Genomic DNA, 22085 nt, shown 5'->3' with positions numbered 1-22085 from the left:
TAGAAATAAACATATACGGATCCCCAAAATAACAGTAGTGTGTGCATTTTTGTTTATATGTAAATAAAAAATTTATATGCACACTACTGTTAGTTTGGGGATATATTTTTTCATGTTTTTGAAAGACGAGCCTTCTGACACCAAGGCTGCATTTTATCAAATAAACAGTAATAATGAGAAATATGATTACAATTTTGAGTAACTGTTTGCTATGTGAGTATATTATAAAACATGGAGATCAGAACTATGGCATGATGCTTGTGCAACCATGTTGGAAACTGCTTTCCGAACTCATTTATACAGTTTAGCATCTTTATACAAACATATTTGACCAATCAGAATCGCATATCCCAAAGGTTGTGTAATGCATTCATGAAAACTCTAGGTGATAATATTTATCTGCACGATACAAAAAATACACATGGTTTTGAACATCTATGTTGGGTTGACACTTAGCAAACCCCCCCCACCACACACACACACACACACACACACACACACCTGTTTCCCATTATCCGCGGTCTGGCTCCTGGCGTCAGGCGTCTCTCTCTGCTCTCTCAGGAGGTCAGAACCTTTCTCCGCTCCCCTCCACAACACGCCGGACACTGGAGGAGTGTGTTAGTGTGATCTGAGCGCCGGACAGCAGTCAGTCCCCCTCTTCTGTACAGTCCTGAGTTTGGCACCGCAGTGTGAAATTGACCGTTCTCGGTCGAGGTCAAAGGTGAAGTGGCACCAGGCACGTTTTCAGGGTTAAAGGAACAGGATTATTTACTAGTCATCATCATTTACTCACCCGCATGTCGTTCCAAAATCTGATGATGTTTCTTCCGTGGAACACAAAAGGAGAGGCTTTTAAAAAAAAATGTAGGTGCATTTTCCATGCAGTGAAAGCAAATAGTTGCCACAGGGCTGTCCAGAGACAAAACAAGGACATCAAGGGTGAAAAAGCTATATAAATGTAGATAATAAAGTCTTATAAAGCCATATGGAAGCTTTTTGTAAGGCAAGGTTATTATTCTTTGAAATAAGCTTTATATATATATATATATATATATATATATATATATATATATATATATATATATATATCTATATATATATATAAAACCTAAAGTTTAGAAATGTTGCCTCTGAAACTAACTGCAATACGCTTAAACATTTAAATGACTAAATGTAAATAAAAAAAATTTAAACTAAACTAAAACTAAAATTAATTATAAATTGTAATATTCAAAAAAGGGGAAAAAATTAATAACCAAATTACTAAACATTAAACTACAATTAAAATGAAAACTGAAAATATAAAAATTTTAAATAAACAAAAACTGGCATAGTAACTACTGTACTACTGTGTAATCATGCTATAAGTGTGAATGAAGTAATACAGTGGTAGGAAAGGCTTTCAGGAAATATTGATTGACTATTACTCCATTCCTCACACAAAACTGTTTTCAATATTGTTAATAATCATCATAAATCATCATATTAAAATGATTTCTGAAGGATCATGTGATGCTGGAGACTGGAGTAAAGATGCTGAAAATTCAGATTTACGCCACAGAAATAAATTACATGTTAACATATATTTATATAGAAAATAGTAATTTTAAATTTGAATAATATTTCAACATTTTTCAGATTTTACAGATTATTTTTAATCAATTAAATGCAGTCTTGGTGAGCAGATCACAAATTATAATGCACAGGACGTCTACTTCCCGTCTGTCTAATTAGCATAATAAATGAGTTATTAGTGCTTTTGTAGATAATATAATATATTACATATTACAGTGATTTACGGTAATTCATAAGCGTCCCGAGACATCATTTACTGTAAAATTGTCTGCTCGTGAAATGGATGGATTTCTAATGGGTCTGGGAAAACGCGCTCACTGCGTCTCACGCTACATCTCGCCGGGCTCGTTTGATTTATAGGCGAATTCCAACAGGAGACCCGCTGTAGCATGAAATAAATAACCCTTCTCCGGGTGCCAAAGGTCCTCGCGTTTCACCGCTGTGGAGAAAATCAGAAACACGGCCCCGGCGTTCGCCCACTTCCCTGTCTCCCCCTTTGAAGGCTTTTCGCTTGCTTCCTTGGAGATTTCATGCTGTTTTGACAGAGTCATTTATCTAGGGCAGGTTTCAGAAAGCCAACGAGCAGGAATATGAAGGGAACGAGACAGAAAAAAGGGAACTAGACAGGCCTGGAGAAAGACATTCAGACTCTGGAAGTCTGATAACAGAGATGGATTTGCTCTGGGCTCCACGCTGCCCTTTCTCACCTCAACTGTTTTCGGAGTCATAAATCAAGCAAACTTTCTCTGAGTGTCTGTATTTCACCAGCCGTCCTCAAGCCATTCCTCGGCCGCTGCCTGTCGTGTTTCCTGCGCTGTGTTTGTGTTGGATCGTGCGCTTTGGAGTGTCTTTACCACAGTCAGCTCGAAGTACGCTCTTAAACTAGATTTGTGCTTCTTTTCCAGGCGGCAACATTTCTTCTGGAATTTTCCAGGGTGCAAACAGCATCACAGGCTCAACGCCATTCAGTCCTGCACAGCAGGTGGGTCAAATTAGGAAAAGTGCCTCACGCAGCACCTTCAACGATGGACTACAGCCAGCCTTGATATACTGTTGAAGCTTTGCAAAAGTTGAAGCTTTGCATGACTAAAATTATAAAACCATGGCATTTTTAGTGCATTACAGTATCATTTGACTACCATGGTGTTTTAGCCAACCATTAAAGAATTCTACAGTAAGGTTTAGATGGTTCAGAAATGTACAAAACGAGATGATTCATTCGTGTCATTGTCTCCATCAGGACTTCTCAGCGTATTCTAGCTACAGCCAAAGTCAATATTCACCATACTACAACACACACTACAACAGCCCGTACATCACAACCAGCAATATCACACCCTCAGCGATGAGCGCGGCGATAGCCTATCAGCACACAGATCATCCCGCTGTATCGACCAATCACAGCCCGGAATTACACACAGGTGAGCTCTACGCTCAGAAACAATGAGATGAGAAGTATTGTTTTTATATTCGATTTGCAGAATGCTTGTTAAAATAGTAAGACAAAAATGTATATGAAAAATATGTTAAAGTGTTATATAATATATAAACTGTTGGTACAGAACAGAATCACCTCCTTTAAAATAATCACATTGCATGGATTAGCAAAATGAAGAAGGACACAGTTTTTGTTTTATCCAGCTGGATTTACTCAATGCAACTTATAACATCCATACAACTTTCAAGACTATTTATTTTGGTTTTGAGATATTTGGTTGCATGTCTGTATGTATGTGACATGTCATCCCATGTGTGTGTGTGTGTGTGTGTAACAGCAGAGTACCACACTCCCACGAGTCCTCTGACTCCAGGGAAGGAGCAGGAAGGCGTTCCAGCGAGACGCAGCTCAGATGGGAAGCTGAGAGGCAGGAAGCGTGCCAATGACCCCGTCCCCCCTCTGGACTCTGACATTGAGGTACAGACGCAGGCCTTCACGGTGTCCCTTACACAGTGCCTTTCATTAACATTCCTGTGCTCCGTACCGCAGGGATTACGTTCACATCAACCCAGAGCTGTGCAGTAATGTCCTAATTCAACATTTGGAGGAATAGACAGTGAATTGAAACAAATAGTTCAACCAAAATTAACATTTTGACACAATCTACTCACCCTTTTTTCATTCCAAACCTGTTCCTTCTAACTGACTTTTAGCAGAATGTCCGAGTTAATATTTTTCATACAATAAACAAATGAGGACTGATCAAAAAAATGACCAATACAAGTTTCAAAACCTTGCTAAATAATCATAACGGGTTTGAACAAAAGGAGGTGTATTATGTATTCTTTGCCCTATTGATTCTATGTCATGTATTTCTTAATTTTGAATATTAAAATATTGATATGTGTATTTGATAACCAGACAAAGTTTATGAACATTTTCCTGTCTGCCCTTAAGCTGTGAAAAGTAGCTGAACTGACTGAAATGATCAGCCGTTATTATTATCATATACTGTACACAACACTGAGATAATACGCAGTGTTTTGGGAGTAAATACTATTCTTGATGAGTAAGCAGATTGTGTTTGTGCTCATGCTCATGACGCATGTGTGTGTGTGTGTGTGTGTGTGTGTGTGTGTGTGTGTGTGTAGAGGGTGTTTATCTGGGACCTGGATGAGACCATCATCATTTTCCACTCGCTCCTGACGGGGACTTTTTCCACACGTTTCGGCAAGGTACAAACCTGTTCTCCCACTCGCTCCAATGAACCTTACACTGCTTCAGCTTTGGAAGAAGATACTCTATGTTTTATTCATTTAACTTTTTTTGTGGTGTGTGTAATTCTATTTAACAGTAACAGTATAAACCACAATATAGTAAATAATAATAATAACAATATACACAAGTTTTTTTTTTCAATTTATGTATGTATATGTGTCAGTTTTTAATATATATATGCCTTATATACTTTTTGTCTTATATACACCACCATTTAAAAGTTTGGGTTCAGCAAGCTTTTTAATGTTTTTACATGTTTTTTATTATCTTATGCTCACCAAGGTTGCATTTATTTGATCATAAATACAATAAAAATAGTCAAATATTATTAGAATTAAAAGTAACTGGTTTATATTTGAATATATTTCTAAGTGTAATTTATTTCTGTGATCAAAACTGTATTTTCAGCATCATTACTCTAGTCTTCAGTGTCACATGATCTTCAGAAATCATTCTGATATTCTGATTTGAGTTGTTCTCCTTCATATTTTTGTTAAAACGGCATGTAATTAAAACAAATCTTTTGTTAATGTCGTTACTGTCACTTTATCAGTTTAAGAAATCCTTGCATTCAATGCATCCTTAAAAAAAAATCTTACTGTCACCTAACTTATCCAATACGTATATGTATCCTATATACAACAGAATCATGTTTGTTTGATTTTAATCCATTTAGCAGAAGCAGAAGTCCCTTATTATCAATTCATCATAATAAATAAATATATTCCTCAGCTGTTATCAAGTAATGTCATCAGCAGACAGTAAATGCGGAAGAACTAAATGAACAGTGAAAGATATAATGACGCTCCTTCAGCTCCAGACTTTGATTTGAACGACGGCTCATGAACTTTCTAGGCGATCTCCAGGCAGCTGATGAGGAAACAATGCTCATGTTTCTTTTTCTTGGCCCACAATCTATTTTGAATTCCCACGATCCCTTGCGGATTTGACGTGACACATAAGAGACTCTGAGAATCGCCCGGCCGTCTCGAGTGTGCAGATCTTTGGACTTTCTTTTTGAGGACTGCAGAAATGTTGCCGTGACTAATGTGTCTAACTTCGGATCCAGGAAAACGAGTCCAGAATAGCTGCTTATCCACTGGAGATAGCAAATCAAAGAAAACATCCAAATGAAACTGAAGTTGGGCTTGAGTTAAATAAGAACAAGTTTCGGTGTGTGTCATGACAAAGCCGCTTACGGTCAGACAAAGAGCCGCGATTGCATTAGCTCAGATTTCACATCTTTAAGTAACATGATATTTAACTTTAACTTTATGTCAAAGCTATAAGCCCACCACTGTAAACAGCCTGTTTGGGCTGATTGGCCCACAGCAAGACTCGACCTTCTGAACACAAAACCTCTCACGGTGATGACAGACGCCCGCTGGCTGAGGTGTTTTTAAATGTCAGAGGTTATTGGAGGCTCTTTCCCATTAGGATGTTATTTATCCTTGATAAATGTCTTAACGTCTGAATATGCACATACATAAGTCTATGTGTATTTTTATTTTTTTCAATTAAAAAAATGAGTTTGTAAATTAATATATATTATTAATTTAAATATTATAATTATAAAATATTATAATTTAAAACAAATGAAAAGTTATTTAGAAATAGCAATATAAAAAGTATATGTAAAAATTCATGTAAACATTTTATTTTAAACAAAATAACTCAGATATATCAGAAAAATATACGGGTAAATATATATAAAAAAATTATAATACTGATACATCTTTGTAAAATAAATACATATGTGTGTGTGTGTCCATTACATATAAATGCACACATGAAATAAAGTAAATTTTGATAGATTTTCTATTTGAAAAATACTTTTCCTTCAATCTGATTAGATCATATTTGCAATATATTTACAATAATTTTCAAATGCTCTTTGGCCCAAATCGTTTTTATCTTCCTAAAATCCATTCTCAAAAGTTCAGTCGTAATTCTAAAGTGGTGCATTTATTATTCTACGCTTGACTAGCACCTGTAATAGAGTCATCCATGCATGATGGCAGATGACGGGTTATTATCTTCATTAAAGCAGGACCGACTCGCAGCTCCTGTGCTGACAATGATTAGCTGTTACACAGTTAATCTGACACTAACCTCTGGCTGACACATGCAGCTTGATCCAATGCCAAACGCAGGAGTTAGCGGCTAGTTACGCAGCTGCCATAGAATGAGAGCGCACAGTGGCTTAGCTGGTGTTAGCATAAGGCTTCACCTACAACATGAAGAGGAGAAAAAGAGAGAAAGAGGAATAGCTTCTGATTGAAAGCACAATGACTGCGCTGAATATCAACATTCTTGCTGGTTAAAAACCTGTTGCACCACACGCTCCTTCTCTCAGTGAGATAATGTAATCATCACCTGTCACTTCTGTGGAAAGTTAAAACCAGCTATGAAACTAATTTGATGTACGTTCTATGCTTTGATCCAGGACTCTGGCAAGGCTGTTTCTCTGGGCTTGTGGATGGAGGAGATGATCTTCAACCTGGCAGATTCACGTCTGTTTTTCAACGACCTGGAGGTGAGCAAAACATCACAATCAACCAAATCATGCAGGATTTAATGCCAAACACTCTTTTTTTGGACTTCAGCAATAGACGTATATTTAAATAATCACAAAAAATGGTGCCAATTATAAAAATACAGATGCATTTGAGTTTAATAGAAGAAAGACGGAGAGTGATATGAATGGAAGTTTGTTTCCACATGGGATGAAAAAAATAACAAAAAAGGTAATTATCTCATAATTCTCAGAAAAAAAATTCAAGATATAAACTCAATTACGACATTCAAATATAAAATAAAATAAAAAGCTGTAAGATTAAATCTTGCAATTAACTTTTTATTTTTTATTCATTTGGCATTAAAAAAAAACGGAACTGAACTCGGAAACTGAACGGAAAAAACTCAAACTTTTCCTAATAATTGCTATTTATAACTTTTTTTTTAATAGCTCACAGTTATTAAAACTCACAATTCTTAATGGGTAAAATGTATCACTTTTTAACTCTTTAAGGTCTGAATTGTGAGATATAAACATGTATGGATCTATTCTATAGATATGAGACACGAACGTAGATGGTTACTCCATAAATAAAAAATATTTTACGCAGAATGTTGTGATCGGCCAATCAGAATGTAGAACTCTCACATTCTCAGTAGAACACCTGTCAATCATAAAGCTCTAAGTATTCCCCATACCTCATGTCTTCATTTGGTAATTATTTTTGCTAATTTGATGCCATTATGACAGCAGTAGTCTCTCTTGCATTATACATGTTCTACAGTATTTCAGTTATTTCCCTGCTGTTTTTTTTCTTTTCTTTTTTCTATTTTTCAGAACTCCATGTTACAAAAATATGAGGAACAAATCATGTGTCCTCGTGTTTTTTGTTACAGCTGCAGAAACTGGTTGTGCTGTTTGTCACAAATATGCAAAGAAACAGCTAAATAATTCATCAAAAAGACTAAATTATAAAAATGTACACTACCATTCAAATATTTACAACCATTTTTAATAGAATTTAATAACTTAATTCAGCAAGAAATCAGCATTAAATTGATAAAAAAAATGACACTAAATATATTTATTATGTTTCACAACATTTCTATTAAAAATCAGTTCTGCTCATTTGAAATTGAAAATCAAAAAATAAAAATATTCTGCAGCACAACTGTTTTCAACACTGATAATAATCAGAAATGTTTCTTGAGCAGTAAATCATCATATTAGAATGATTTCTGCAGATCGTGTGACTGGAGGAATGATGCTGAAATTACAGCTTTGATCACATAAATAAATTACATTTTACAGTATATTTATATAGAAATTGTTTATTTTAAACTGTAATAATATATCACTTTTTTACTCTATTTGATCAAATAAATGCAGCCTTGGTGAGCATAAGAGACTTCTTTCAAAATATTAAAAAGATTGCAGCCTCCAAACTTTTGAACAGTTGTGTATATAAGGCAAAATCTATATTTATGTTTGGGTGGTATAAATTATTTATTAGTTATTGGAATTCAGTACTGTTTATGCTTTAAGGTGCATGAGCTGACAGTGAATGTGTGAAAGTCCTGGGTTTGCCCTCTGCATGAAGAAAGGAGGGATTAGATTCTCTAAAAGCTTTGGAGGGGGTGCTGCAGAAACCCTGACAACACCTGAGGTCTTAATTAGGGGTGTGTGGCTGCCACTGAAAAGACAATTTGTCCCGGGGAGGAACAACAGCCCACGGGTGGAGGGCACACACACCATTATTTCTTGAGCAGGGTTTAAAGACGCCCCCCTCCCTCTCGTTCTGTTTCTCAACAGTCCAACCATCACTGAACATTCAAACATTGAGAGTTCAGTCGATTCACAAGTGTCACAAGAGCAGCCGCGGGCAAAATAATTACTGCACAGGGGTCAGCAGCTTAGAAGAAAATATGATTGATAAATTCTGTTTAATGGCCTAACTTGACCATCTAATCCCTTTAATTAATAAAAAAATAAATAAAGAATAAATTAATGTCTTGTAGAGAGTAGCAGAAAAGGTCAAGAGTGAGAAGCAAAATATTGGTAAATTTGAAATCACATCTGTAAATAATAATAAAATAAATAAATAAATACATCGTAAAAGCATTGGAATTATTTTATTATTGGATGTTTTTTTTTAATTATTGATTTTCACTAGACAAATTCTGAGGAAATTTAAATAATTGTTTAATAGACAAGGTATCTGAGTAGTAGAAACTTTATAATGAAATTGGTGATTGTAATTAAATTAATATTTTTATTCAGCAAAGATACATTAAATTGGTTAAAAGTGACACCGAAGACATTTATAATGTATAAAAAAATAAATTATATATATATATATATATATATATATATATATATATATATATATATATATATATATATATATATATATACTGTATATACTGTATATATATAATTTTTAATTACACACACATACATATATATATATATATATATATATATATATATATATAATTTTATTGCAATTGTTTTAAATCTTTCATTGATTTTGATCATGTTTTATGAGAAAAAAAATAAAATAGAAATATAGTAACTGATGTAACATTTGCATGTAACATGCAACATTTTTTTTTAATTTTAAAATAAGTTCATATTTTTATTCAGCAAGGACACATTAAATTGTTTCCAAATATATTTATAATGTTTTTTTTAAAAACAAAAATAAATTTCAAATAAATGGTGTTCTTTTGAACTGTATTAATCAAAAATCCTTAAATGCAAACTAATAAAAGCAGTGTATATGGTTTAGTAAATATATATATAAATTTAGTAAAATATATATTCATCTTTTTATTGATTTATTTTTATTATATTGTTTTAAATCATTCATGAATTCAGGAACTTTATTCAGTAAAAATCCTGGGGGGAAAAATCACTGTGAAAGTCTACTTATATTAAAAGTATTTATAATTACAGTAATTCAAGAAATCAGTGGCAAGTCGGCAACAACGTGTCATGTAAAGATATCACAAGTCATATTTGTGAAAATATGAAAAACAACAGGAGAGCATAAATATGTTTCGTCAGTGAAGGCTGAGTAACTGTTTTGTGAATCTGAATCCAAGTTTTTATCAAGTTTACATGTGTTGCTAAAATAGCAAGGAGAAGCATGCAAGAAAATAATCTCAAATAAAGAGCAGACATAAAGCTTATGCATCACCACCACATTTACAAACCCAGCCAAGACAAAAGAGTTCATTAATGTCCAATATTGGGTTTAGATGGTGTTCTGTCTGTCATCTTTCTAATATTTTACTCTGCGGCGTTACAGGCGTCTTCATGTCTTGGGACACGGTTGCCTGCTTTTGCTTTTTTGTTGTTTGTCTTTTTTAATATTTCACTCTTGTTCTCACCATCTTTCCCTGAGACTCGGAGATGGATGAACCTGTCTTTACTCAGTACATCACTTTACACGGCTGTAACGCAGCTCATGCATATCCGCTTTCCTTTCATTTCCCAGGAATGTGACCAAGTTCACATCGATGATGTGGCTTCGGATGACAATGGACAGGATTTGAGGTATGTAGTATGAGCAACAGTATGAGCATTTCCAATAAAATGGACATTAAGTACCATAAAGGGGTTCTGTTCATGCCACTGACATTATTGAGTATTAAACCTTGTTGGTTTTTATCATAGTTTTGAGGCAAGCCCTCGCTCTGCTTCCAGACTTTTTATGATGGACATTAATCACACCTGTATGAGCATGTCAACAGAGTTATTAAAGGAACAGTCCTTTGAAAATGTCATTATTATTTTTTTCATTCCAAACCCTTATTAATACTCCAAAAAAAAGCACCATGAAAGCAGTCTATATAATTAAGTGAATATCTTTTATTTTATTTTAAAATCTTTCATTGATTTTACTGAAAATATTACAATTTACTAAATTTATTTTTGTAAAAAATATATATATATATATTTAAAAAGCTCTGTAAGTACAAATACTCCAAAATAAGTACCATAAAAGCAATATGTATGATTAATTAAATGCCTATTAATTTAATTAATTTTAAAATATTTTCTATTACTATTTAAAATATTTATTTATTTATTTACTTAATGTGAACTGATGCTTTTTGAAAGCAGGAATATATATATATATATATATATATATATATATATATATATATTTCATTTTTTACATATTGTTTATTTTAAAATATTTTATTGAAATTATTTTTTTTTCAATGTATTTATTTACGTACTTAATATGAACAGATGCTATATGAAAAAGGAGCAGAAACTTATTTTTTTAATTCCTTTTGTGAAATGACATAAGGATAAATAAATAAATGGCACAATTTTCCTTTTTAGGTGATCTATATATTAAACATAACGGCATGCTGACATACTGGTTATTATAGTTTGATATCACAGTTTGTAGGCAGACTCTCGCTCTGCTTCCAGACATTTTACGATGAACATTAATCACACTTTTAGGAGCGTGTCAGGAGGTGTAGAGCGGATCTGAGGCTGACCGTATGTGTGTGTCTGTACTTGCAGCACGTATAACTTTGGCACGGATGGCTTCCAGAGCCCAGCAGGTGGAGGCACGCTCTGCCTGGGCTCAGGTGTTCACGGCGGGGTCGACTGGATGAGGAAACTCGCCTTCCGCTACCGCCGAGTCAAAGAGATCTACAACACCTACAAGAACAATGTAGGAGGTGAGAAGAGAACACCACCGCATTCGACACCCTGCTTTCTGCTTTCACAGCTGTGAACTCAAGCATGACTAGATCCTGAAATGACTAGTACACAACATATAGATTCTGTTCTCAAATCTGATTGGTCGAACATGTTTGAAGTCGTTGTAAAATAGCTAAAGTACATGCACCTGAAGCCACACGTCTGTTTACGGCAATTTTATAGCATCAACCATAACCACTGTGTGTGTGTGTGTGTTTATATATGTTTGATATTTATTTACATTTATTTATATAAATATGAATTGGGTGTTTGAGCTATTGGCTCTTGCGTGCAAGATTTTAGAAAATAAATACAGACCATTAAAAACAAATTCACAATGAGGGACTGTTTGTGACGTTCTCATACATTAAATATTTAATATGTAAAAATTAAAAAAAAAAAAAATCAGGATTTTCGGTTCATTGAAATGAAGCACAAATAAATGAAGGCATGGTAAAAAGTTTATAATGATCTTTATATTTAAAATTTTTATTATTATTATTATTAAAATATATAATTAAATATAAAAATAAGTAGTAGTAGTATTTCTAGAAATTATTACTAAATATGATTTAATATTAAAATATTTAAATATCAAATGATTTATTGTACATCATGTTAGATTTTTATTTGTTATAAATAAAATAAAGTGCTGTAGTTTATTAGTTTATTAATATTACATTACTGAGAATAAACAAAATTATATTTTTACATTGTTAGATGTTTTTTAGATAATAAAGTGCTGTAGTTCAATCATTATTATTAAATGTGATTTAATATTTAATTACTGAGAATAAAGAAAACTATGTATAGTAGTTTTTTATTCTTATTTTTTATGTTTTAAACAAAATAAAATAAAGTGCTGTAGTTCAAGAATTATTATTAAATATAGTTTAATATTAAATTATTTAAAATAAACAAAATTATTTATTGTGCATCATATCATTATATTATAAAAACTACAAGTCATTCAAGGCTTTGTATTACACTTGTTGTAAGTGTTTTATTTTATTTATTTATTTTTTTTTTTTTACTTATGCCACATTGCTTTGAGCCAAACAACTTTGTAAAATCACAGTAATTCATGGCCAGTTGGTGATGTTTCTTATTGCTATTTTTGGATTTTCAGAAACAACATTCAAGAATATGTTTTGTGCATTAAACTTCAGTTCTTGAATGGGTTTTGTGTCTGCTGATGATTGTTCTGTAGGTTTGTTGTGCAGTCCGAAGCGGGAAGAGTGGCTTCAGCTGCGGCGGGAGATGGAGGTTTTGACGGATCTGTGGCTGACGCAGGCACTGAAGGCCCTCGCTCTCATCAACTCCAGGTCAGGACATCCGCTCGTTACAGGAGTATCCCAGCTTAAATAAACGAGATGCGTGAGTGTTGTAGAGTTCAAGAGCAGAAGCTAGTTTCTGTGGTAGCCGAAAGAGAATCTGGAATATTCCTTCAACAATAGACTTATTTTACAGCAAGTTACAGCAGTTTTGTGTCACTCAAACATAATGGGTTTTGGCGAGCAAAGCACACTGTCAACATGAGAGACTGAAGACACTGACAGATGGTGATTAATACCACTTGATTTGCCAAGATATTTCTGTCTCATAACCTTTAGTGAACACAAAAGTGAGGTTCAGCAGAACGTCTGAGCTGGAATCAACACAGTGACCGGAGCCTGTCAAGATCCCACAAGATCTCACAATTCAGACTTTGCTTTCACCTCTGAGTTGCACGTTTATCTTTCGCATTTTATATCTTGCAATTCTAAGTTATATTTCATATTTATGGATCTTATTTTGGAATCATGAGTTTATATCTCACAATTATGAGTTTTTCACAATTTACTATTTCACAATTCTTTTTTAACTCGCTTTGATCTTGCAATTAAGAATCTTTTTTGCAATTCTGAGTTTATATCTCACAATTTGGATTTTTTTAATCTCATAATTCAGAGTTTATATCTCATAATTCTTAGTTTATATATCACAATTCAGAATTTTTTTATCTGATAATTCTGATTTTTTAATCTCATAATTCTGAGTTTATATCACAATTCTGATTCTTTTATCTCATAATTCTGAGTTTATATATCACAATTCAGATTTTTTATCTCATAATTCTGATTTTTTAATCTCATAATTCTGAGTTTATATCACAATTCAGATTTTTTTTATCTGATAATTCTGATTTTTTAATCTCATAATTCTGAGTTTATATCACAATTCTGATTCTTTTATCTCATAATTCTGAGTTTATATATCACAATTCAGATTTTTTATCTCATAATTCTGATTTTTTAATCTCATAATTCTGAGTTTATATCACAATTCAGATTTTTTTATCTCATAATTCTGAGTTTATATATCACAATTCAGATTTTTTAATCTCATAATTCTGATTTTTTAATCTCATAATTCTGAGTTTATATCACAATTCAGATTTTTTTTATCTGATAATTCTGATTTTTTAATCTCATAATTCTGAGTTTATATATCACAATTCAGATTTTTTATCTCATAATTCTGATTTTTTAATCTCATAATTCTGAGTTTATATATCACAATTCAGATTTTTTAATCTCATAATTCTGATTTTTTTAATCTCATAATTCTGAGTTTATATCACAATTCAGATTTTTTTTATCTCATAATTCTGATTTTTTAATCTCATAATTCTGAGTTTATATCACAATTCAGATTTTTTATCTCATAATTCTGATTTTTTAATCTCATAATTCTGAGTTTATATCACAATTCAGATTTTTTTTATCTCATAATTCTGAGTTTATATATCACAATTCAGATTTTTTAATCTCATAATTCTGATTTTTTAATCTCATAATTCTGAGTTTATATCACAATTCTGATTCTTTTATCTCATAATTCTGAGTTTATAAATCACAATTCAGAATTTTTTTATCTGATAATTCTGATTTTTTTATCTCATAATTCTGAGTTTATATATCACAATTAAGATTTTTTAATCTCATAATTCTGATTTTTTAATCTCATAATTCTGAGTTTATATCACAATTCTGATTCTTTTATCTCATAATTCTGAGTTTATATATCACAATTCAGAATTTTTTATCTGATAATTCTGATTTTTTTATCTCATAATTCTGAGTTTATATCACAATTCAGAATTTTTTTATCTGATAATTCTGATTTTTTTTTATCTCATAATTCTGAGTTTACATCTCATAATTCAGATTTTTTATCTCACAATTCAGATTTTTTTATCTCATAATCCTAAATTTATATATCACAATTCAGATTTTTTTACGTCACAATTCAGATTTTTTTTATCTCACAATTAAGATTTTTTTATCTGATAATTCTGATTTTTTTTATCTCATAATTCTGAGTTTATATATCACAATTCAGATTTTTTATCTCATAATTCTGATTTTTTAATCTCATAATTCTGAGTTTATATCACAATTCAGATTTTTTTTATCTCATAATTCTGAGTTTATATATCACAATTCAGAATTTTTTTATCTGATAATTCTGATTTTTTTTATCTCATAATTCTGAGTTTACATCTCATAATTCAGATTTTTTTATCTCACAATTCAGATTTTTTTATCTCATAATCCTAAATTTATATATCACAATTCAGATTTTTTTACGTCACAATTCAGATTTTTTTTATCTCACATTTCTGATTAGTTTTATCTCACAATTCAGATTTTTTATCTCATAATTCTGAGTTTATATCTCATAATTCTGATTTTTTTATCTCACAATTCAGATTTTTTTTATCTCATAATTAAGATTTTTTTTCATCTCACAAATAAGTTTATATCGCACAATCATGAGTTTATTATATATTATTATATTTCACAATTGAGTTTATATTTTGCAATTGAGTTTGTTTCTCACAATTCTGAAAAGGTCACAAAACTGAGTCGCAGTTGCTTTTTTTTTTATGGCAGATATAATCTTCCATAAGAAATAGATGTGAATGGAAGCCTTCATTCACTAAAATTTTCCTATCAATCAAAGCTTTAAGTCTGTGTAGAGAAACTAAATCCAGACCAGATTTTTATTTATGGCTGCACTATTCTTTCAAGAGTTAACTTACAGATGTTCCCTTTCTCAGACCGAACTGTGTGAACGTGTTGGTCACCACCACGCAGCTGATTCCAGCGCTCTCTAAAGTACTTCTCTACGGTCTTGGAGGAGCTTTTCCCATCGAGAACATCTACAGCGCCACCAAAACAGGTTTGCAGCCTCTTCATACGCTGCATTTCAGCCAGTTTTCCTGATCTAGAAACTGAACTGTTAATGTTGTGTTCTAGGTAAAGAAAGCTGCTTTGAGCGCGTGACTCAGAGGTTCGGTCGGAGAGCCGTGTATGTGGTTGTAGGAGATGGAGTCGAGGAGGAGACGGTCGCCAAGAAGGTATGAAGGAATAATGCCAAACAGCTGAATTAGTACCATAATGCATAATGGTATTCAACATATATTTATTATTACTGGTATTGTTATGTTCCATGTCAAGAGAAACATTGTATTAGTGCATCTTTTCATTAGCAAAATACTATATATATATATATATTTTTTTTTTTTTTTTTTTTTTTAAGTAAATAAATAAAGATACATACACATACACACACACACACACACACACACATATATATATATATATAAAGCATATTATTTAAATCTATTATATATTTGAAATTGTAATTTGATGTGCATTTAATATTAAGTTATTATTTTTATAATAATAAAATGTAAAATATTAAATGTGATATTTATATTCAATTATATGTTAGAATCATTTATTTTAAAATATAGTAATTTTTATTAGAGTAAGCATTTATATTATTCAGATTATAATTAAATTGATAATATTATTCAGTATTAGATATTTTAATTTTTTTTATATTTAATTATATTATGGCTTTTTTTGTAATTATTTAAATATATTTTACATTGGAATTTAATTTATTTTAATATTAATAGATTTTTATACATATTTTTTTATTTATACAAATATATGTTATATTTGTTATAATTATTCTTTTTATAATTTATACTGCAATTCAAATCAAGTTAATCTTAAAATGCATTTAAACAAACAAAATTATGTATTAAAGTCACTATTCTCTTCAAAACCTATCCAAATCTTCATACTCAAAACACTTTTCAGACAGTAATAAAAAAATAAAGTAAAAAAAAAGTAATTTTAAAAGGGGGGTATATACATAAACATAAAATATATTATATGACCTAATAAACTATTTGACTTCTTCTGTAATTTGTGACAATCTTTAATATCATCACCCTTGACAAATAAATGGTACATTGTGATGTCCTGCAGAAGAACATGCCGTTCTGGAGAGTGACGTGTCGGGCGGATCTGGAGGCCTTGAGTCATGCACTTGAGCTGGATTACCTCTAGAGGGCAGCAACTGCTCGTCTGCCGAGAACTGCAGGACCAATCAGCAGGGAGCACCAATCTTACTGGAAAATATTGCTTCAAATCAATCCAAGAAAAATGCTTTTTTTCCACTCTTTCTCGCTCTCCACCTGAGAGACTCAGCTCTTTCATCCACTCTCTTTTCTTTACAACATCGCAGCACTGAAAACAGACCCATCTATGTTCGGATAACATCCTATCACACTACTCATACCATTTCTGCAGTTCACAACATATATACTGTGCACAGTTTGTGTTTTTTCTGTTTGTGCAGAAACCCAGATGACAATGGAACACAATGCATGGATATCCCAGAATGCAATGCACTTGAGTTTTTACATCTCATCTCTTTGGACTGCCAAAAAATGAAAACAGTTCCCACCAAAAGTGGATTAAAAATGCAAAATAACTATTTTTATTTCTGAGATGATAATTAGAGGTCATGTGACATTAATTCAGCAAACTACTGTTTGATATGTTTATCATAATGTCTACTATTTTTATATTAAGCAGTATGCAGTGTAAACTGTGCAGTAGGCTGTAATGTTTGTTAATATTTCTTTCTGAACATAGCCGTTCTGAAACAACCCATTTTACAGATTAAAAAAGAGATTTACATTTCGTTAAGCATGAAATCATATGCATTTTCATGAAAAAAATTAATTCTTGCAATATCCTATTAAATTGAGTGAATATTGCACTATACATAAAATTAACCATTACATAAATGTTAACTGAATTAAAATAAATTTAGACCAAATTAAGATATGTGCTATTAGAAAAACAGAGTACAGAGTTCTGCAAATCCACTTGTTTGAATAGAAAACCCATGAAAATAACCATGCAATTTACCAAAGTATTGTGGCAAATGTTACTGCTACTGGTACTAAAAGAAAAGACATGATCAACTTCTGAATGTCAGTGTGTTGTGAGTCTCTGACTTGTTTTCTTCCTGCGTCTCTGACGTGTGCCTGGATCTTCATGTGGTTTGTTACTGTGCTGAAGTTGATGTACTGTATACTGTATGTGCCGCTCTGATCTGCATGTGCTCTTCACCACTGCTTCTGTTCGCTATGATTTGTATATAAGGTTTTATTGTTGATTATTTCTGGGCTAATTATAATAGAATAAAGATAAATTAATTTCATTCACAAGTTTATTTCTTAAAGTGTCATTTGCCTCGTGTTAAGTGAAATACACCACTGCGGAAAACTGTTACTTTGTGTTTTTAAGAGCATTAATCTATATATCTATATCTATATATATATATATATATATATATATATATATATATATATATATATATATATATATATATATCTATATATATATATATATATATATGTGTGTGTGTGTGTGTATGTGTGTGTAAAAAATAGAAACATATACTTAAGTTAATATTTTAAAATATTACAAATCTAAAATGACTAATATTATGCCTTATAGAAATTATTATTATTTATTTTACATTAAGTAATGTGACTTGTGTGTAATGTGTAATGTGCTTCACTTACATCATAATGCAATGCAAAAAAATCTTGATCCTAGGAAACTGCTTCATTTTCTTCCTGCGAAACATTATTACCTATTGTTTCTCTTTTTATTGTGTGGTTAAATGTGGTACAGACAAAACACAACAAAAACAAACAAATCTTTGAACTTTTTTAAATATCTGTTTATTTTCTGTTTCCATGTAAACATATGTATATTTATTTATTGACTACATACATATTAGAGCTCCAACAAATAAACACTGTTAGTCCAGGGTTAATAGTTGGAGAAAATTGTGGATTTACAGTTAATCAGATAAAATACATGTCATAAAATAAAAGTCATAGCAATAAACCCGTTTATGACAGTCTATATCTAGTATATCAGCACTCCAATATACAGAGACTCAGAGTAATAAGTAATATATTATATTATATTATATATTATTGGTGACACCTGTATTATGACACGGAAATACTGCTATAAAACAAGCTTTGCTTCCATCTGCTGGAACTTCAGCTCAATAACATGGGCTTATCTTAACAAGTCCTAAGTGTATTTGTTCAAGAGTGTATTTTGAATGGCCCTTGCTGACACTTTCAGCATCAGTCTGCACATGTTGTTGTCATTGCAGAGTCCGTGCCACATAGTAGAACAGAGACACTCCGGTAAACACAAGCTCTTGTGTGTTCAGCGCTTATTTGATCGGCTAGTGTTGACAGATCATCCCTGATGCTCGTAAAGAAATGTTTGGATGAGTTACTCCGAGATCAGCGGCCCCTGTGACCCTTGAGTCAGTTTGATCTGAGAGCAAATGTCAGTGACTCGACACACAAGTTTGTTTTTCAGGTGAAGGTGTAGCGGAGAGGTTATTCTGTTATCCTTTTATGATTAAAAACCATCAATTGATGTGTAATATATGGCTTGTGTAATATCTTGTTACATATAATATAAGCAAAGTGAGACTGATAGTGAGTCAAAACCAAAAACAGCACTGCTGATCTGATTAAGACGAGGAAATCAAGGAAAGAGAGAGACTTTTCTCATTCATTTCTGTACAGAGACATATCAACAATTAGTATAATGCTTGATTAATGATGATTTGAACACTTTGTTTGTTCATTCGTTAGTTTTGGCACGTCTGTCATTATAATAACTAATGTGAATGTCACTGGGTTTAGAGCAACGCTCACATGTGTTTGCTAGAGATAATATTAACTTTGAACAACTGATTATTTACTTTTGTAAAGGTTCATTTTATTTGTTCCATAGCATTGTAAATGTTAACATTAAAAAACAGATATTTTAAATGTTTTACATTTGAAATGTGTTGTAATATAAATAATTGTATTATAAAATTGTAAACTGATTTTTAACAAATAACAAATACATTTTAATATAAACCTTACATTTGAATAATAATTTATTACATAATTATATAAAATAAAAATAAACGAATATAAGACAATATAATCATTATTGTAACTATAATTAACTATACAATAAAATAAATGTATTATAACAATTATAGAATTAAACGTGATTATAAAAAATATAGTTTTTATAAAATATATTTAAAACAAATATAATAATTGCAATAATAGAATATTAATTGCATACAATTGCAAATATTGCAAATTCCACTGCATTTTAACTGTATTTTTACAGTTTTATTTTATAATATATCGATCATTTATATTAGATTAAATCTAAAATCACATTATATGATTTAAAATGTAATTGTAATATAGATATGTTTTATAAAATAAAACTGTACAAAAAAACAATTCAATAAATATATTAAATATGAGTATATAATTATTTGTTTAAAATAAAACCATAAACAAACCTAATTCAATAAATATATTAAATATGTGTATAATAATAATAATAAATACTTATTTAATAAATTATAATACAAAAAAAACTAAATATGAATAATGTTGATTAATATAGAAATATTTAACAAATGTGCATCAACTTAAATATTTAGGGTCATATTAGGAAATGTGATAATATTGAACATTCTAATGCAATTTATAATAGAATCAAATAAATATAAATAATAAATGTATTAATAATACATCATTAATGATATATAAATATGTCATTTTCTATTTCATAAACTACATAACTAAAATAATAACTGTAATAACATAATATAACTTGTATGCAATTGTAAATATATATATCAGAGATATTTAAGGAAACTTTTAGAATGAGTTACTACAAGGAGTTATTATTTGTATTATTAATTATCTACATTAATGTTATTCTGAACAGCCAAATTACACCAGACACGTTCTCTATATAAATGTCTCTCAGCTGCTTTAAAAAAGCATCCTTCACTGAGCCTGAACGTTTCTTACGAGCTCAAAAACAGCGACTTGAGCTTGTTTATTGATTGTGTCCCAGCGCCCACTAATAACGATGGATCAGTTTTGCAATGAACCACATCATGCAAAGCTCACGTAATCAAAGGCACACACTTACACAAGTCACTCGCTCAACCCGACCGTTGACTCCCGAGTTATTTGTCATTCAGCATTCAGCATAACAAGTTTATGGCTACAAAGTCTACTATGTTCCAGAGTCCATCCGAAAGAGACCTTGAGGAGTCGTTTCAGAGAGACACGGAGGGGAAACACAGAAGCACGGCATGCAGAAGGGACTGTGACCTCGAGCGTCTGCTGATTACACAGCCACACGCCATCAACATGTATAACAGCAATGAGTTCACTCACTCTAGTGCCCTTGATGCACTGACATGTACCGTGATACAGCACTTATCACCTCACACTGCTATACACACAGACATCAAATCAGAATCATCATTTAACATATGGGAATAATGAAAAACTGACACAAAGTGCTATTTTGTCATGAAACTATTGGCTGTTTTATCATTGTTAATTAAAATAAATGAATAAATACTGTTGATTGTATTGTAAAATAATGACAGACTGAGCTTTAAAGTATTAGGCTTTTTCCTTTATGTAATAAATACTTTTTAGGGTGAATCACAGCTATAGAATTCATGAAACAGCTATTTTGAGAGATTAATTCAATACATTTTTAGATTACAGACTTTATCCCCTCAAATTACTGTATAGTGCACAAAATATACTTGATCTAAATTGTTAAATATTTATAAATCATGGTAGTATTTTCGGTGCAAACAGTCATCAAATCAGAGACACTGAAAAACAAACTTGATACAAACATGCAAACTTGTCATTTAATCAGTGACTAAACTGCCTCGTTTTTATACTGTATGTGTATAATTGCAAAAAAAGAATCATTAAAATAATGGGAAAAAATATTCTAGTGTTAGGTATTTTGCTCTTTATCCAATAAATCACATGAAAAACCTCTGACGCAAACATGCAAACTTGTTATTTTAGTTAATCAGTCACTAAATGTTCTCGTTTTTATATGTGTATCATTGTTATATATATTATATATATATATGGAAAATAATGCAGAATAAATATTTTCATGTTCATTATTTTACTCTATATGCAATAAATCTATTTTATTGCAAAATCATTGTATTTATTCTTCTTCCTTTGATTGCATGGAGGCTGAAATGCAGATATTTTTGTGCGATTCCTTTCATTATTGC

The 22085-nt window shown here is 31.2% G+C and overlaps 1 protein-coding gene across 2 annotated transcripts in view; it reads left to right on the top strand.

The window, feature by feature from the left end:
* The window catches only part of LOC128016034 (eyes absent homolog 2), a 34796-nt gene extending 16680 nt beyond the window's left edge, over positions 1-18116 (top strand). The window contains exons 6-16 of one of the 2 annotated variants that reach the window (XM_052600350.1): positions 2481-2557; positions 2816-2996; positions 3354-3490; positions 4165-4248; positions 6738-6827; positions 10312-10370; positions 11358-11518; positions 12751-12865; positions 15646-15767; positions 15845-15945; positions 16871-18116. In XM_052600350.1, coding sequence (XP_052456310.1) covers positions 2481-2557; positions 2816-2996; positions 3354-3490; positions 4165-4248; positions 6738-6827; positions 10312-10370; positions 11358-11518; positions 12751-12865; positions 15646-15767; positions 15845-15945; positions 16871-16951 — 1208 coding nt within the window. In that variant the 3' untranslated portion in view covers positions 16952-18116. Of the gene's footprint in view, positions 1-2480; positions 2558-2815; positions 2997-3350; positions 3491-4164; positions 4249-6737; positions 6828-10311; positions 10371-11357; positions 11519-12750; positions 12866-15645; positions 15768-15844; positions 15946-16870 lie in introns of both variants that reach the window. The other variant, XM_052600348.1, reaches the window with a different exon arrangement.
* The last annotated feature ends 3969 nt before the right edge of the window (positions 18117-22085 follow it).

Source organism: Carassius gibelio, chromosome A6 (genome assembly GCF_023724105.1).
Source record: "Carassius gibelio isolate Cgi1373 ecotype wild population from Czech Republic chromosome A6, carGib1.2-hapl.c, whole genome shotgun sequence".
NCBI lineage: Eukaryota > Metazoa > Chordata > Actinopteri > Cypriniformes > Cyprinidae > Carassius > Carassius gibelio.
Note: the sequence above shows the minus strand (reverse complement) of the source record. Positions and strands in the feature narration are given on the sequence as shown.